At 44.3% G+C, this 16,849-nt stretch overlaps 1 protein-coding gene and 1 pseudogene across 1 annotated transcript in view; one reads left to right on the top strand and one right to left on the bottom strand.

The window, feature by feature from the left end:
• Positions 1–380: 380 nt before the first annotated feature.
• Positions 381–4,867, bottom strand: LOC130428645 (uncharacterized; annotated as a pseudogene).
• A 9,806-nt stretch (positions 4,868–14,673) lies between these two features.
• nipsnap2 (nipsnap homolog 2) overlaps positions 14,674–16,849 on the top strand; it is a 16,390-nt gene continuing 14,214 nt past the window's right edge. Inside the window, exons 1-3 of the mRNA XM_056757651.1 lie at positions 14,674–15,271; positions 16,261–16,400; positions 16,478–16,523. Coding sequence (XP_056613629.1) covers positions 15,180–15,271; positions 16,261–16,400; positions 16,478–16,523 — 278 coding nt within the window. The 5' untranslated portion in view covers positions 14,674–15,179. The remainder of the gene's footprint in view (positions 15,272–16,260; positions 16,401–16,477; positions 16,524–16,849) is intronic.

Here is a 16,849-nt window from a genome sequence, read left to right as displayed (position 1 = left end):
ATTTATGAGCAATGTGTAATAAAGATTTTTTTTTTTTTTCTTAATGATATTCTCATATTTAAAATTCTTATTGAAAGGTTCAATTTTTGTAAAAAAAAATTAAGAAAAGTTCAAAAGGCTTCACGATTCAGATTTATTTTCACATCCTTCCTTGATCATATTTACCTATGCAAACTTTTGTGCACAACTGTATATCGTATTAAAATACATTGGATTGAAAGTTTTGCTGAATGACACAGAAAATGGGGAAATTCATGTCTATGAACTTGAATCAATAAATTAGAGGTGTGATTGCGTACCTATTTTCAAAGCTTTAATAATTTATTTGGGTGTTTAACAACAGATGTTCAGGTTTCGAGTTTTAAACTTGAGCTGCCTTCCTAGGTCCACTTCAAGGCGCCAGTCTCTTGCATTGGCGAGGAGTACATATGGGGAGTGTTACTGCTGTTATGCTTTCTCCCCAGCTCTCGCTGCGGTGATTGTATCTGCCAAAGCCCTGAGGACCTGATCATGGCGCCAGCGATACTGCCCATCCCCAAAGCCTTTGGCCAGCAGCTGAGGATATGCTTCAGTGTGCCACTCCTTTGGCACAGTTGGCATGCTGGTGAGTCTACCAAGCCCCAGTGATGTAAACTGATGAGGAACTTGATGCACAATGGTTCAGAGCTCCACAACTCTGCCCAGGTGATCTCATGCTGCTCTGTGTTCTCCCACCTAGTCCAGGTGCCTTGTTGTCTCTTACCAATCATCTTGGTCAGGCGGTCGTTCTGCACCAACTGGCGCTTCTCCCTCCCTCTTGCTTTGTCATAATGTGGCTTAGAAAAACTGCCCAGGCCGGACAAGCTGCTGATGGGAAGTTGCAGCTTGGTGGAATGACCATAGAGGGCGATGCTTCTTAGGGACCTTGGGAGCCCTAACCACCTTCTGAGGAACTGAGTGATGGTTCTCTCCAGTGCTTCTACCATTGTCATGGGTATCTAGTATACGAGAAGGGGCCAAAGCAGCCTTGGCAGGATTCCGTGCTGGTACATCCAGGTTTTATACTTTCCTGGAAGCCCTGACTTGTCGACTGCAGTGAGCCAGTTTTTACGTTGTTCCTGGTTTGTTGGAGAGCGGTTGTATCCTTCAGAGAGCTATCGAAGATCTTCCCCAAGCCCTTGACCGGTCTTTCTGTTACTGATGACATTTGTAACCCCTCCAGTGCCACTTTGCCTTTCTTTAGGACCAGGGACCTGGATTTGGCTGGCTTGAAACTCATCCTTGCCCACAAGGTGAGACGTTGGAGCCCCTGAGAAGCCATATGCGCCGTCACAGTTAGGTCATGCATAAAGGCTCTTATGGGTGGCTGCCGAGTGCCAGATCTTGTGCCGAGGTTGTGGATCGTCTCTGTCACATGATGTCTTGTCAGCGCTTCTTTGAACAGTTTGCGGGGAATGGACCCGTAGGCGTTGGTAAGATCCAGCCAGAGTATGGCAAGGTTTCCTCTGTTCTTCTTTGCCTCCCGGACCAACTGGCTCACCACTCCTGTGTGTATTAAGCATCCAGGTACTACTGGGACTCCCCCTTTCTTCACTGAGGTGTCTATGTACCCGTTTTTCATGAGGAGCTCCATTAGCTGTGGGGACACAACCTTGAGGAAGATTTTCCCTTTGACGCAGAGCAGCGAGATTATACAAAACTGCTCGAAGGTGATTGCATTCTCTTCTTTGGGTATCCAGATTCCCTCGGCTGATCTCCATTGGGTAGCCACTTTCCCTCTCCACCTTCAGGATTTTGCTGAATCGAACAAGTAGCTTCGGGCACTGTTTGTAGACACTATAAGGTACTACGGTGGGACCTGGAGCGGAACTTGATATTGATGCCATTACTGCGTCCTTCACCTGGAAATGTTGAACTGAGGGGCTGGTTTTGGAGGTTCAATGAGTTTCTCGCAGGGACCAATGTCTTGTTCAGTTACAGAGTTGCTAAACGTTTGTACACTGCATATGTTATTAAAAACTACACTGAACAGTTAACAATAACAGATTAAAATGTCTAATCACATGACTTTTCTGTGATTAATCTGGATTAATCGCATTGTTAAGCATTAAATTCAATAATGAATTTAAAAGTAGTGTGTTGTGCACTTTTAGTTTAAAAATACTGCTATAACAAAAAAAATTGCAATAAGATTTGGTTTGCAAACACTTTAAATAAATGATGTGCTTTTTACAACAAAATATTTCTTGTAAATCTCAATTTAAATATTAATGTAATCAAATTATATATAAAACCAAAGCTATCTCCCACTGCTAGGGCATTAACGTTCTTACTAGTTTGATATTGAAAAACAAGTTATAATGATATTGGTTTTATTGCACATAAATGTATGTACGATTTTATAACACAAGGTTTACTGTATTTAAATCTTTAACAAAATGATTGTATGCTACTGTAATAAGATCGTTCGATATAGAGGAAGAAAGGAGGCGGGGTCGTCATGGCTGGGAAACACGTAAGCTTTATTCCACAAATAATAATAATACTTCCGGGTTTAGAGACCCGTTCTCTCTGTCCGTTTCACAACTCTTGGTTGAAGATTCTTTTCTGCTTGAGGATATCCTGGACGCACCGTCTCTCTGGCTTCTTGGAGGGGCGCGTTGTCTGAACAGAGCGTGAACTCCCGCCCCAGGAGATAATAACGGAGGGTGAGGACCGCCCACCGGATCGCCAAACATTCCTTCTCGATGGTGCTGTACCTCATCTCAGTCCGTGACAGTTTGCGAATGATGTACAGCACCGGACGATCCTCCCCCTCTACCTCCTGGGACAGCACCGAGCCCACGCCCCTGTCCGAGGCATCAGTCTGCAATAGAAAAGGGAGTGAACAATCGGGAGAGTGCAATAACGGCCCGCCACACAGAGCAGCCTTCACCTGGGTAAACCCCTGCTGACACTGCTTCGTCCATTGGACGGTATCTGGCTCCCCCTTTTTAGTGAGGTCAGTCAGCGGGCTGGTGAGATCAGAATAATTGGGTACAAACCGTCTATAATATCCCGCCAGCCCCAGGAACTGCCGCACCTCCTTTCTGGTCTTGGGTCTCAGGGCGGTTGCAATCGCTGCCGTCTTATCAATTTGGGGACGCACCTCTCCGTGACCCAAGTGGATCCCCAGATACCTTACCTCTACTCGCCCAACCGCACACTTCTTCGGGTTAGCCGTCAGCCCCGCACTCCTCAGCGAACTCAGGACCGCTCTCAAGTGCTGAATATGCCGCTGCCAATTATTACTGTATATAATGATGTCATCGAGATAGGCTGCGGCATATGTCACGTGAGGTCTGAGAATACGGCCCATGAGACGCTGAAATGTAGCCGGGGCTCCGAATAAGCCGAACGGAAGTGTGACAAATTTGTGCAAACCGAACGGCGTAGTAAAGGCTGTTTTCTCTTTGGATGAGGGAGATAGGGGGATCTGCCAATATCCTTTCGTCAGATCCAATGTCGAAAAAAACGAGCCGTGCCTAGCCGGTCAAGTAATTCGTCAATTCGAGGCATTGGATAGGCAACGAACTTCGACACCGCATTCACCTTGCGATAGTCCACACAGAACCGGACCGAGCCGTCGGTCTACGGTACTAAAACTATCGGGCTCGCCCAGTCACTATTGGACTCTTCTATTACCCCCAGGTCCAGCATAGCATCTAATTCCTTCTGAACCACAATTTTTTTGTGTTCAGGTAACCTATATGGGCGACTGCGCACTACCGCACCCGGTTTTGTCTCAATATGGTGCTCTATGAGATTCATGCGGCCGGGCAGGGGCGAGAAAACTTTTGCCTGTAACTTCGCAACATCCGTAAACTGGGAGGGCGAGAGATGATCTCCCCCTGGAGCCAGAGCGAAAGATTGCACTTTGGTGTTCGCTTCTGGCCCGAGATCATCTACTCTACTCACTGTCGTCGCCAGCATCATGGTGTTCGTCTCACTCCATTTTTTTAGGAGGTTGAGGTGATAAATTTGATGTGCCCCGCTCCTGTCCGATCGTACTACCTCATAATTGAGATATCCTATTCGTCGTGTGACCTCAAATGGTCCTTGCCACTTGGCGAGTAGTTTAGAACTAGACGTTGGGAGCAATACAAGCACTTTCTCTCCCGGTGAAAATTTACGTAGCCTGGAGCCTCTGTTATAATGTCGACTCTGTCTGTCCTGTGCCTGTAACAAATTCTCCATAGAGAGCCACCCCAGTGTATGGAGTTTTGTTCGCAGGTCCAGAACATACTTCATCCATCCATCCATTTTCTTCCGCTTATCCGGGGCCGGGTCGCGGGGGCAGCAGTCTGAGCAGGGATGCCCAGACTTCCCTCTCCCTAGCCACTTCCTCCAGCTCTTCCGGGGGGACACCGAGGCATTCCCAGGCCAGCCGGGAGACATAGTCCCTCCAGCGTGTCCTAGGTCTTCCCCGGGGTCTTCTCCCGGTGGGACATGCCCGGAACACCTTCCCGGGAAGGCATCCAGGTGGCATCCGGAAAAGATGCCCGAGGCAACTCAGCTGGCCCCTCTCGATGTGGAGGAGCAGCGGATCTACTCTGAGCTCCTCCCGAGAGACCGAGCTTCTCACCCTATTTCTAAGGGATCGCCCGACCACCATGCGGAGAAAGCTCATTTCGGATTCAAATTTCTGAATTTGATTTTTGCTCGCGGAAGGCCCGTCCTCCCAAGCTTCTCTTAAGACGTCCAAAACCTTGCGAGGCTGGCGACCATAGAGAAGCTCGAAGGGGGAAAACCCTGTGGAGGCTTGGGGGACCTCGCGGGCCGCAAATAACAGAGGTTCCAACCACTTATCCCAATTTTTGGCATCTTCGTGTACGAATTTGCGGATCATGGTTTTTAACGTACGATTAAAACGTTCGACCAGCCCGTCTGTTTGTGGGTGATAGATTTCTTCTCTCCACAGCGCTCCGTTCCTCTGGGGCCGCCGTCAGACGACCCGGCTCCACCTCCCCCATCTGCGCGACCGCCCCTCCCCATCGCACTTGGTTTCGCCCAGAAACATACGCACATAAGTGACCCAATAATGTCGGAAGTTTTGGCCAATTTGTTCCCAAAATTACCGGATGCCGGAGGTGCTCGTTAACAGCCACCTCTACACTATGTTTTTGTCCCCTGAATTGTATGGTCAAGGGCACCAAAGGGTAGTTCACCACGTCCCCGTGTACGCACCTTACCTTAACCCCGCGGCTCGTATCCATTGCCTCAAATTGAATCAGGCTTTGGTGAATTGAGGTTTGGTTACACCCTGAATCCACCAACGGCGGATATATACCCCCCAATACTCACAGGTATTTGGTACAGTCCGTCCTGACCGAGGGCAGCCTGAGGGTTGTCGGGTACCCAGATCATCATACCGACCTCCATCATAGGACATCGGTCGATAAAATGTCCGGGGTCCCCACAACGCCAATAGGCCGGCCCAGGAGTCCCCGGCCGCCCCAGCGGCAGGAAGCAGACCCCCAAATTGGCGAGGAGAGGCTGAGGAAAGGGAAGAGGTTGCCCGTCCGGTGGGGGTGTCCCTCCGTGGACCTCACAGCTCCGTATGGCCCCGCCTCCGGTGGGAACCGGGTTCGCGGCGCCGGACGCGGGTAGAAGTTCCCCCTGGATCTGGATCTGGGATCTGCTCCAGCATCACCTGGTCGATGATGGTATCGACGGTAGTGGCCCCGGCCATCAGCCATCTGCGGCAGGCATCCCGGAGCTGGTGAGCGAAGGCAAAAGGCTGGGAGCATTCCCCGAACTCCAGGGATCGGAACCGCTGGCGATGCTGCTCAGGACTCCGGCCCACCCGTTGGAGGATTGCCTTCTTGAGATCCACGTATTGCAGCAGATTCGCCACCGGAAGTTGTTGGGCAGCCATCTGGGCTTCTCCAGAATGGAGTGGGAGGAGGCGGGTGGCCCAAGCGTCCGGCTGCCATCCGGATAGCTCCGCGGACTTCTCGAACAAGTCCAAGAAGGCTTCCGGCTCATCCTGGCTTCCCATCTTATGCAGCGGTACCGTCCCGTATGCAGCTGATGGAGATGAGCCTCTCTCCTGGCTCAACCAGCTCCGGAATGACTCGCGGTCCTCCTGTTGGGTCTGGATGAGAGTCTGGAACCGTATCTCCTGGTCCTCTCGAAGACCCATCAGGGCCTGGTGATGTTCCTGGTGGAGACCGGCGAGTGATGATATTACCTCCGCAAATGGTGATCCTGGCGTGGATTGCATGGTGGCGGCTCCTTCCTTTATAGCCTTCTGTCTATATTGTTCATAGTACATACCGACTGTCACATTTTCATAGTACATGGCCTTTGTATAGTATTTTCCTAATATTGTATTCTGTATTTATTCACAAGATCGTTCGATATAGAGGAAGAAAGGAGGCGGGGTCGTCGTGGCTGGGAAACACATAAGCTTTATTCCACAAATAATAATAATACTTCCGGGTTTAGAGACCCGTTATCTCTGTCCGTTACACAACTCTTGGTTGAAGATTCTTTTCTCCTCGAGGATATCCTGGACGCACCGTCTCTCTGGTTTCTCTCGAGTGTCGTTGTTTCCCAGCCGGTTTCTCTCTCTAATCTCGCTTCCTCCTTCGTGCCTTAAATGCGTTTCCTCGCCAATTACTAAAACGAGAAGCAGGTGATTTCACTATAGCGTTGATCTGCTTACTCACCGTCATTCTCCCGACACGCCCTCTCTCTGCAGACCGTGCTAAACCACGCCCCCTTGCCACAGCTTCTTTTTTCTTTATCTTAACAATTCATATAAGGAGAACGCAAGTTTATTTGTCTTTTTCAGAGTAAGAAGACATGAAAGAGAACTCAGTCTAGTAGTTTGCGTTCTGACTCTCTATGCGCACATGTTTAACCTTGTTCTCTGCATTAGCCTCACACTGCATACAATACATGTAGCACAATTCATTATAGTTGCTGTTTTGTACCTTAGCCGGGGATTTTTTTATTTTTCAGGCTATTGATTTCCTTCTGCTTTATCATCAATTGGCTCTCTTACACCCGCGCTTATAACGTCTTTGTGAGGCAATGGCACTGATAGATAATTCCATGGCTGAAGGAGGGGAGACGAATTGGAGTGGCTTGTTCAAGAGATATTTTACGAAATGTCCATGTTAGAGTTTGGTTTCTGCTCTATTAAAGGAATGTCTCTTAAAATCAAGCAGTCTCTTCCTGTGTCTCTCCAACACACATTGGCTCTGTATTTCCTTCCCACAAGACTGGATTTCAGGAGGAGATGAACTCAATTCAGCAGCTCTTATGTGCTCCAGCACAAACGGAGATCAAACGAGGATGTCAACATTAACTCTGTACTTTGTACTCACAAGACTTGATTTCCTGAGGAGATGAACTCAATTCAGCAGCTCTGATGTGCTTCAGCACAGACGGAGGACAGACGAGGATGTCAGTATTAACTCTGTATTTCGGACTCACAGGACTGGACTTCATGAGGAGATGGACTCAATTCAGCAGCTCTGGTGTGCTTCAGCACAGACGGAGAACAGACGAGGATGTCAACATTAACTCTGTATTTCGTACTCACAAGACTGGATTTCCTGAGGAGATGAACTCAATTCAGCAGCTCTGGTGTGCTTCAGCACAGACAGAGAACAGACGAAGATGTCAGTATTAACTCTGTATTTCGTACTCACAGGACTGGATTTCATGAGCCGTCGAGTTACATCAAGGGTGTTTATCCACTCGATCGCCCGAACGATCTGTGGGGGTCCCACACTCGTGTGTACAATGTGTACACTTATTTTCCCCAGCAAAACACCCCCACCTCGGGGTTCAATATGGCCGAAAAACCACCTCCCGGGTGACATACAGAGTACAAGAATCCTTAGGCAATATGGAGATGTAATCATTCCTCATGTTATATTCATGCCGAAGAAAGTTAGCTACTAGCCTGGAAGAATCCTGCTTCCTCCGCCCTCAGTCTTCAGTCCTTCCCTTGCACTTTTCACTGCGTCCCTGCTGTTTCTTCCTCCTTCCCTCTTTTCTTCTCTCTCCAATGTCAGCGTCTTTTATGCTTCTCGCGCCCCAATCACCGTTTTGGGTTTTCCCCCTCACACGTGCCGGTGATTTCGCTCGATAAGCTCTTGCTGCACTTCTGCCCCGTTCGTGAGTCCGGAACTGGTCCGGTGTTACACCGGAAGTGTTTCTTCATAGCAGCAACTCCCGACCAAAAAGGTTCCGGCCCTGGTCACCCCGTGACATCTGGACTAGGACTTGCATAGCATACTTGGACAGGAAAGGTTTAATTTTCCTAATGTTGTAAATAATTTTGTCAGCCTAGCTAGCTGTAGCTGTAGTCAGCTTGCTGTGTTTACTTGAACTGGACAAGAAGCTGTTTGTTAGGGAGGATTATTGAATTTTGTACACTGTTCTTAAAATAAGCTGTTGTTTTGTTAGGAAGCTGTTTACCACCTAGCCATCTAGCTTCAGTTTTACCTAGCATTTTTAGTCACTAGGAAGCCTTGAGCTGTTAATTGACTAGGTGGGCTCAGATGTGAAGCAATGACTAACCCAATAGGAAATAAGGGAGCTTCTTTACTAGTAGCACTGACTTCTATATTAGCATCGGAGGCAGCAGCCCTTGTGTGAAGACCGCGACTCTACCTGTATGACACCACCTAGCAGTGACACTAAGTTTTGCACTGCCATCCATTCTTACCCTACTTTCCTACTGTCGTTTTTTCTGCTACTAACAAGTGCTGTCAGTAAATGCAGTCAGAGCATTAATGTTGACTAGTAGACTAGCCGACTAGTTTGTGCAACCCCCAGAAGATGCACATTCACATGCAAACAGCAAAGACCTCATCACTATCTTTGTTCCCTCTGCACTGGCCCTGCACAGTCAGCTTGTCTTGTCAACGTCCTGTCATCTGTCAACAAGATTGACTTCATCCTGGCCCTCGCCAGCCAGTCTAACCTCAATGTTCTGGCACTGACTGAAACATGGATCTGTAAAGAGAACACTGCTACTCCATCGTCCCTTTCCATATACTTTAACTTCACCCACACTGATGAGATGGAACTGGTTTGCTTGTTTCCAACACCTAGAAATTCACTCCTCTATCTTTTCAGTAACTTCTCATTGGAATACCATGCAATAACCATCACTTATCCATCAAAATACATTGTGGTGTCATCTATCGCCCTCCAAGTCAACTGTGACACTTCTTAGAAGAGCTTGACATGCTGGTGTCCTCTATCCCTGAAGACGACACTCCAATGGTAATACTAGGCGACTTTAACATCTACCTAGACAAACCACAAGCAGCCGACTTCTTCCGACATCTTCGGCTCCCCTCTCCTCGTTTTACTTCCACGGGGCCAAAACCCCTAAGATAAGGGAAAACAGCTAGATCTTGACTCGTAACTCGAAACTGACCATTTCTTTATAAAGTTCACTATATCTCTTCCTGTAATCTCACCACCCACACCTAACCCTGTTTCTTTCCGTTGTAATATTCGCTTCCTCGCTTCCAGCTGCTTTTCATCATTGGTAGATGGGCGATATGGCCCTAAAGCTCTATCACAATAATTTCTGGTATTTGTTTGGGATAACGATCCCATCCTCCGCTGTTTTTTGATAAGTATTAGTAGCTGTATGTAGTCTAGAGCCTCAGAAACAGAAACAATAATCAAAAATTAAATACTTCAAATCAAACAGGCTCCTAAAATATACATACAGTAATGTTGTAAATATAAAAAAATCATAGTGCATTCAACTTCAAAAAATAGTTGTAGTAAAGAGAAAATGTAATGTGCTGATCTCTCCAAGTATCAATATCTTCGTTACTCCTTTGCTTCTGATATATCTGTGGCTAAATGAAGTACTTTCAAATCAAAATCAAAACTGGTTCTAACTGGTTTTCTCACAATGCAGCAACTACTCGATGATGCAGGCATGTGATCTACACTATCAGCTCTTTGTTACCTGAGGAAATGGATACTGCACACAACTAACGGTAGAGCATCTGCCCATGTCAGCCCTGTAGTTCTAGGCTCCGACCCGAATTGTGTTTTTGACATGTCATGCATCCGTTAGTAACAGCTTCTGCATGTTTCTTGAATCCCCTTGTCCACAATACTGTGTTAAAGCGTGAACACATTTGAGAGACCCCTACGTAAAGGCATTGATCAAGCCCTAAAGGAGTCACACAACTGCTCGCAAGCAAGGCCCCCACCCCAGTGCTACTTTGTCAAGTTGCTGAGAATAGTACCCAATAGGTTTATTCTGATCTCCCCTTTTCCTGAGTAAACACAGAGGTCATGTAACCTTTTTGTTCCTGAACATGCAATGTGAATGATTTCCTGTGATCTGGTATTAGAAAAGCTGGAGCTTCTCACATAGTCTTATTTAAATTCTCAAAACACAATTGAGTATCAGGATGCCAGTCAACTAAGTCCTGTGCTCTGGGATTCCCTTTCAACAAATTGTTTAAAGGTTGTGTTTTCTCTGCATAGTTTTCAATCCAACTACGACTGTAGTTACAGAGACCCAGGACAGATCTTAACTAATACTTTTGGGAACTGGATGTCTTTTCACAGCCTTGCAGCGGCTTGTGTTATTTTCTTCTCACCCTGAGACAAACTCTGCCCTAGATAGATTAACTCACTTTGACATAGCTGAGCCTTTTTCAGATTCGCTCTTTGACCTTCGCGGTGCAGGAAATCAAGCAGCCGCCTGACACCTTTCTCATGTTCAGCCTCATTATCTGAACAGATCAGCACATCATGAATGAACTGGATATCAACTGATGTTGACTCAAAGTCTTTCTGTTCTGGTTTAATCAATCTGAAAAATTGTGGTTGGGTCAGCTACTAGAGGAGTGATCTTATCAAATGTACTGATTTGCTACCATGTAGTCAATTGTGAGTCTCCATGAACCATCAGATTTCTTTACAGGCCACACAGGACTTATGCTAGGGCTATTGATCTTAACAATAAGGCCTTTTTCTCAAGATTTTCAATCACTGACATAATACCCTTCAAATGTGACAGGTTCCATAACAAGTAACCCACAATCTGTTTTATTATCTGTTTTATGGGATCGTTAATCCGCTTTGACCAATGTTATTAATCTTCAGGTTACTTTGCCCTCCTTGAATTCAGAGTTTGCATTTATAGTCATCAAAACATTGAACCCCAATAATGGTTGAGTGACTTAACCCCACAAAAAATGCAGGATTGATCTCTTGGGCCCCAAACAAATAGGTTGTTGGCTGTAATTTTGTTAGAAACGTTCCCTTCCATGTTGCCCCTGTGACATGAATGGTTTCTGTTGTCATCAAAACGTTTGAAAGATAACCTGATGGAATCACAGTTAACTCTGCACCAGTATCAATTAGGAAATCTACGTCTGTTTGTATGTTAAGAATGTGGGCCCTCACATATAAGCCATCTGACTTTTGCATAACCACTGCCTCCAAGGCCCTGAGACAGTGGTGACCTAGTTTCACCGTACCTCTGCAGCTGGTTGTTGGACAGCACCCAACAGTCTTTGTTGTGTCTCACTCGGAAGCTGAGCAAACTGATAGACTGGATCTAAAACATTAGAAACATTGGGAGGAGGAGGAAAAAGTCTTGGTTACAGTTGTAACCTCAGTTCCCTGATGGAGGGAATGAGACATAGTGTCGAACCGACAGATGGGGTTCGCCCTTGAGAACCTATCAACTTCGACTTGTTTAGAAAAAGGCGAATGAAATTGGCGAACGAAATTTGCATGCCGGACTCCGCCCCCGGATATCCGGGTATAAAAGGAAGATGGCGTGCTGAATTCATTCACCTTAGTTCTGAGGAGCCTGAGAGTCTCTCACGACTACTGCAGCGGTCAGCATGTGTTTATTGCAAGAAGGAAACAATGTATAGTTCCCTGCATCAGGGAAATGTAAGCTTCCGCGCAAGTTCTATCAGGAAGACTCCTCACATCATAATTAATTACCGGTTAGCCTATCATCCCTCAGCACGTAGTATAAAAGGATGGTGCTCGCCCTCTCTTTTGTTCGCAGAAACTAACGCATGAGTGAATAATAAATATAATTGCTGCCTCCAAAGAAGATAAAGTATTTTAAATATATTATTAACAGTTTACAAGCACGTCTATATCTAATTTACAGACTAATTGTCCAAAATTTGAAATAAACATTATGTGGTATAATACACTGAACAGTTTTGTGATTGACAAGTGCTGCTCACAATGGGCGAAACTTTCTCTGGCACTGTGTCAAACACAACGCGCAGGTCTAACCTGTGTGATTCACTCCAGAGAACAGTCGATTGTGATCACAACATCAATGTTTGTTTTCTCAAATATAGAGACTTAACGAGTCATAGTGTTCAAGTCTAAGTCAAGTCACGATTGGTGTCCAAGTCTAAGTCAAGTCGCTACTCTTCTCTGATTTTGTCGAGATGAGTTGACTTAAGTCATCAAATTTTGACTCAAATTTTGAGTCCACAACTCTGCCATCATCTCTTAGATGTGTTTTATTGAGGTAAATACATTGTAATCGGATAAAGCGCATGCGCAGGGTTCAGAACCCTGGTGCGCACCTGAGTTTGCGCGACAGCTTTCACATTAGCAATTTTTCATGCAAAAGTGCTCCTTTCTGAACTAAACTGCAAGCTTGAAAGGCACCTGAAAAACACCTAAGCAGGGCCTCCACCAAAGAACCTTAACCCTCCACCACCTTAATCCGCCCCTGGCGATGGTTCCTGAAGGTGAATAATTGCTCAGAACACTTGATTACTTCTGCCAATCGTAGAGTGCCGTGCTACAGCCACAGCTAATTTTGTTAATATATGTTTGCTTTATATACAGTGGTGTGAAATAGTATTTGCCCCCTTCTGGATTTTTTTTGTTGCATATTTGTCATGACCAAAGTAAATACAAAATGCAGTTTTTAATGATAGTTTTATTTATTAAGGGAAAAAACAATCTAAACATTTCTGACCATATGTGAAAAAGTAATTGCCCCCCTTGGTAAATCATGAACTAACTGTGATGAATTTAATAACGGAGTTAAATTTCACTAGCCACACTCAAGCGTAATTACTGCTTGACCTGTTGAATCTAGAAATCACTTAAGTAGAACATAGCAATACATCATGCTGCGATCTAAAGAAATTCAAGAACAGATGAGAAACAAAGTAATTGAATTTTTTAAGTCTAGAAAGGGTTATGAAGCCATTTCTAAGGCTTTGGAACTCCAGCGAACCACAGTGAGAGCCATTATCCACAAATGGAGAAAGCATGGAACAGTGGTAAACCGTCCCAGGAGTGGCCGGCTCACCAAAATTACTCCAAGAGCACAACAACGACTCGTCCAGGAGTACATAAAAGATCCCAGAACAACATCTAATGAACTCCAGGCCTCTCTTGCTTCAGTTCATGACTCTCCAATAAGAAAGAGACTGCAAAATTGGCATCCATGGGTGAAGGCCAAGGCAAAAACCACTGCTGAACAAAAAGAACACAAAGTCTTGTCTCGTATTAGCTAAAAAACTTTATAATCCCCAAAACTTTTATCCAAATATTCTGTGGACAGGGGAGACAATGTTTAAACTTTTTGGAAGGTGTGTGTCCCGTTACATCTGGTGTAAAACTAACACAGTATTCATAAAAAGAACATCATACCAACAGTTAAACATGGTGGAGGTAGTGTGATGGTCTTCAGGACCTGGACGACTGGCCATAATTGATGGAACCATGAATTCTGCGCTCTACCAGAAAATCCTAAAAGAGAATGTCCAGCCATCGGTTTGTGACCTCAAGCTTAAACGCACTTGGGTTATGCAGCAGAACAATGATCCAAAACACATGAGCAATTCCACCTCTGAATGGCTGAAGAAAATCTAAATAAAGGTTTTGGATTGGCCTAGTCAAAGCCAAATCCAAATAATGACATAAAGAAATAATGACATGATCTAAATTTATGAAAGTATAATTTCAAAATATGGTAGGACATAACTCTTATATAGTACTGCTGTGTGCCGCAGTGTAAACCATCTGCTAAATTTAACTATTTTCTCAGTTTACTCTTAAAGTCTTCCCAACCGGAAACGGAAGAGGGTTCTTGTGTTAATTACGGAAGTAATGCAAGCATAGAGCCCATTGCTTTTATAAAATGATTAGTCTATATGCATAGCAAGGGCCAAGCAACACAGACATAATAACAGGGGCATAAATCAGAAGTTACAAATCAGTCATAAGACCTCCGCCTCCTCAAAAAATACCTCCTCCAATCCCCGCTGTACTGTGCTTTAAATGTTCAAAAAAGATATTGTGATTATTTTTGTGCAAATAAAAAAACCCGCAAAAATATACAAAAAAAACACGTTAAAAGCTGTAATCTCAATTGCAAAATATAACATGGTTTTAAAATAAACTGCATTCTTAATTATTTTCAAGTTTTCGAGGTTTAATTTATTTAGTTTATGCTTCTCAAGTGTCCGTTTGCCTTCTAGAACAAACCTCACGTGTAGGCGGGACTTAATGGCACTTTACTCTTATTGGCTAGTGAGATTTGCATTGATGCCTCCCTGACTAGGAAGTCGACACTGAAATCAGTAGAGTAGTACAGAGGGCTCTCACTAAATCCTTGGTGTTTCGAGTCAGATCCGTGGGCGTGGCTTGTTGGTTTTGACTAAATCTTTGCTGTTTCAAGTCTTACGAAACCTTTACCCTAACCTTACTCTAACCATCTAAACTACCTATGATTATTAACGAAATAACACGTTTGTGCGATTACGTCAGACTCGAAACTCCAAGGATTTAGTGTGAGTGGTACTTATTAGAGAGCGATCTGAATGCGAATATATCTGAATCGTTTCGTTTTTGAGTTTGTACTTACAATTGTCATTGTATATTCTATTCTTTTGCGTTATTGGTACAAAATAATCGCATAAAAAGCGCAGCTCACGTTCAATTGCATGCGTTTTTACACGGGAAATTTGCCAGGGCTATTACAATGGGGGGCGTTGACGTATCGCAGCATCACACGAAAGCGGCCAATGCACGGTCAGGACAAAAAAGGGCTTAATCCGGCGTGTGTCTATATGGTGCCCTCTGCTGGCATCCATTGAGAACTGTAAACGTTTAACCCTTCCCGTAGTCTGTCTGTGCGCTATCGGTGGAAGATGGCGACCAGAGCGCTTCTCAGCTCTTTCTCAGGCCTTTATCAGGCTGCCAACAAGACCAGGACAATAGGACACGTTACTGCTACGATCAGGTGGGACTGTGTTATCTGAATGACGCGTTATCTGGTCGCGTGCTCGTTGCAGTGGTGCGCAGGTTATTGCTGCATGTGTGAAGCGGTGCATTGGGGAAATAAACAGAAATATGTTTAATATGATAAAATGTGGGTTTATGTGATTGCGTGAGTAAAGTGACTAAAATAGCAAACGTTAAACAATAACTGGAGTAGCAGTGCAAGTAAAGCACAAAGCAGTTATACTTATGAATCGACAGCTCAAGGTCATAATTCAGCAACCAATCTTTATAAAGGCATTTACTATTGTGATTTTAACCGTATTCTATAAAATAGTATAGTATAATAAGATAATAATTAAAGTTAATGTTATTACTGTATATAGTATATTTACTATTATGCCTTTGGCAGACGCTTTCCTTGCATTGCATTGTCCTATACATTTAGTTACTCAGTATGTGCAATCCCATGGGATCGAACCCACAACATTGGTGTTTTTGGCACCATGCTCTTACCACTGCGCTACATGTATATATATTAAAGTAAACATCTCAATTGTGAACATAATAAGATAACTTGTTGAAAATTGTAGTAAAATTTTAGACAGTTTGTTAAAGTCACCATGCAATCAAACAGGAAAATTCGAAGTGATTTACACAGTGTTTTAGTGATTATTATAGATGATTTATCTGTGCACACCATTTTTTTATTCATTTGCTCTTAAAAAGAGGTAGGACTACACTCACTGTCCAATGGCCAGACATCTTTAGCCCTTCCCTCCAGGCCCAACTTATATCAAACCAATCAAAAATGGAAGGGCAAAATAAAGCCCATCCTACATTTCTTTTCCTCATTTCAGAAGACGTTTCCCTCGATACGTCATGATACAGAAAAGAAGTCAATCGCAACTTCCGTTTCATGGTGACTTTAACATCAGCCTGCATAGGGACTAGCTTCAAATTTAAATATATGCCATGTGATGTTAAGTGTGAAAAATTGTTCCGTTTCAGGGGCCTGTCAGTCTCTAATAGTCGGCATCGAGAGGAAAGCTGGTTCAAATCGTTATTCGTGAGGAAGGTAGACCCAAGGAAAGATGCTCACTCCCATCTGTTAGCAAAGAAAGAAGATAACAACTTGTACAAAATACAGTGTAAGTTCAATTCACAATTAGAACAGATTAAGATTTGACTTGTTAATCGACTCATATAACTGGTGGTTGTGTTGTAGTTCACAATGTGAAACCAGAGTGTCTTGAGGCCTACAACAAACTCTGGTAAGTCATACTTCTTGAATTTATGAAAAAAGTCAAATCACTTCATATGGTATTAATTAAGCAAGATGACTTGATATTAACTGGAGAAATGTGAGCCCCCCGAGACTGAACTTCCGAAGTTCAAATGAAATGTACTCTTTCTATTCTTGTCTGTGATTGACAGTAGCAATGTGGTATAACACAAGGAGGAATTTACTAAGGGTAATTCTTATGCAGAGTTGTACAGTGCTTCTTGTGAAGATCTCAATAACACTTAACTGCATTTATTACAGTTTTTCTCAATTGCTTAAACACTTTAAACAAGTATTTGAACTAAAATGTTCTCA

Source organism: Triplophysa dalaica, chromosome 9 (genome assembly GCF_015846415.1).
Source record: "Triplophysa dalaica isolate WHDGS20190420 chromosome 9, ASM1584641v1, whole genome shotgun sequence".
Taxonomy (NCBI): Eukaryota; Metazoa; Chordata; class Actinopteri; order Cypriniformes; family Nemacheilidae; genus Triplophysa; species Triplophysa dalaica.
Note: the sequence above shows the minus strand (reverse complement) of the source record. Positions and strands in the feature narration are given on the sequence as shown.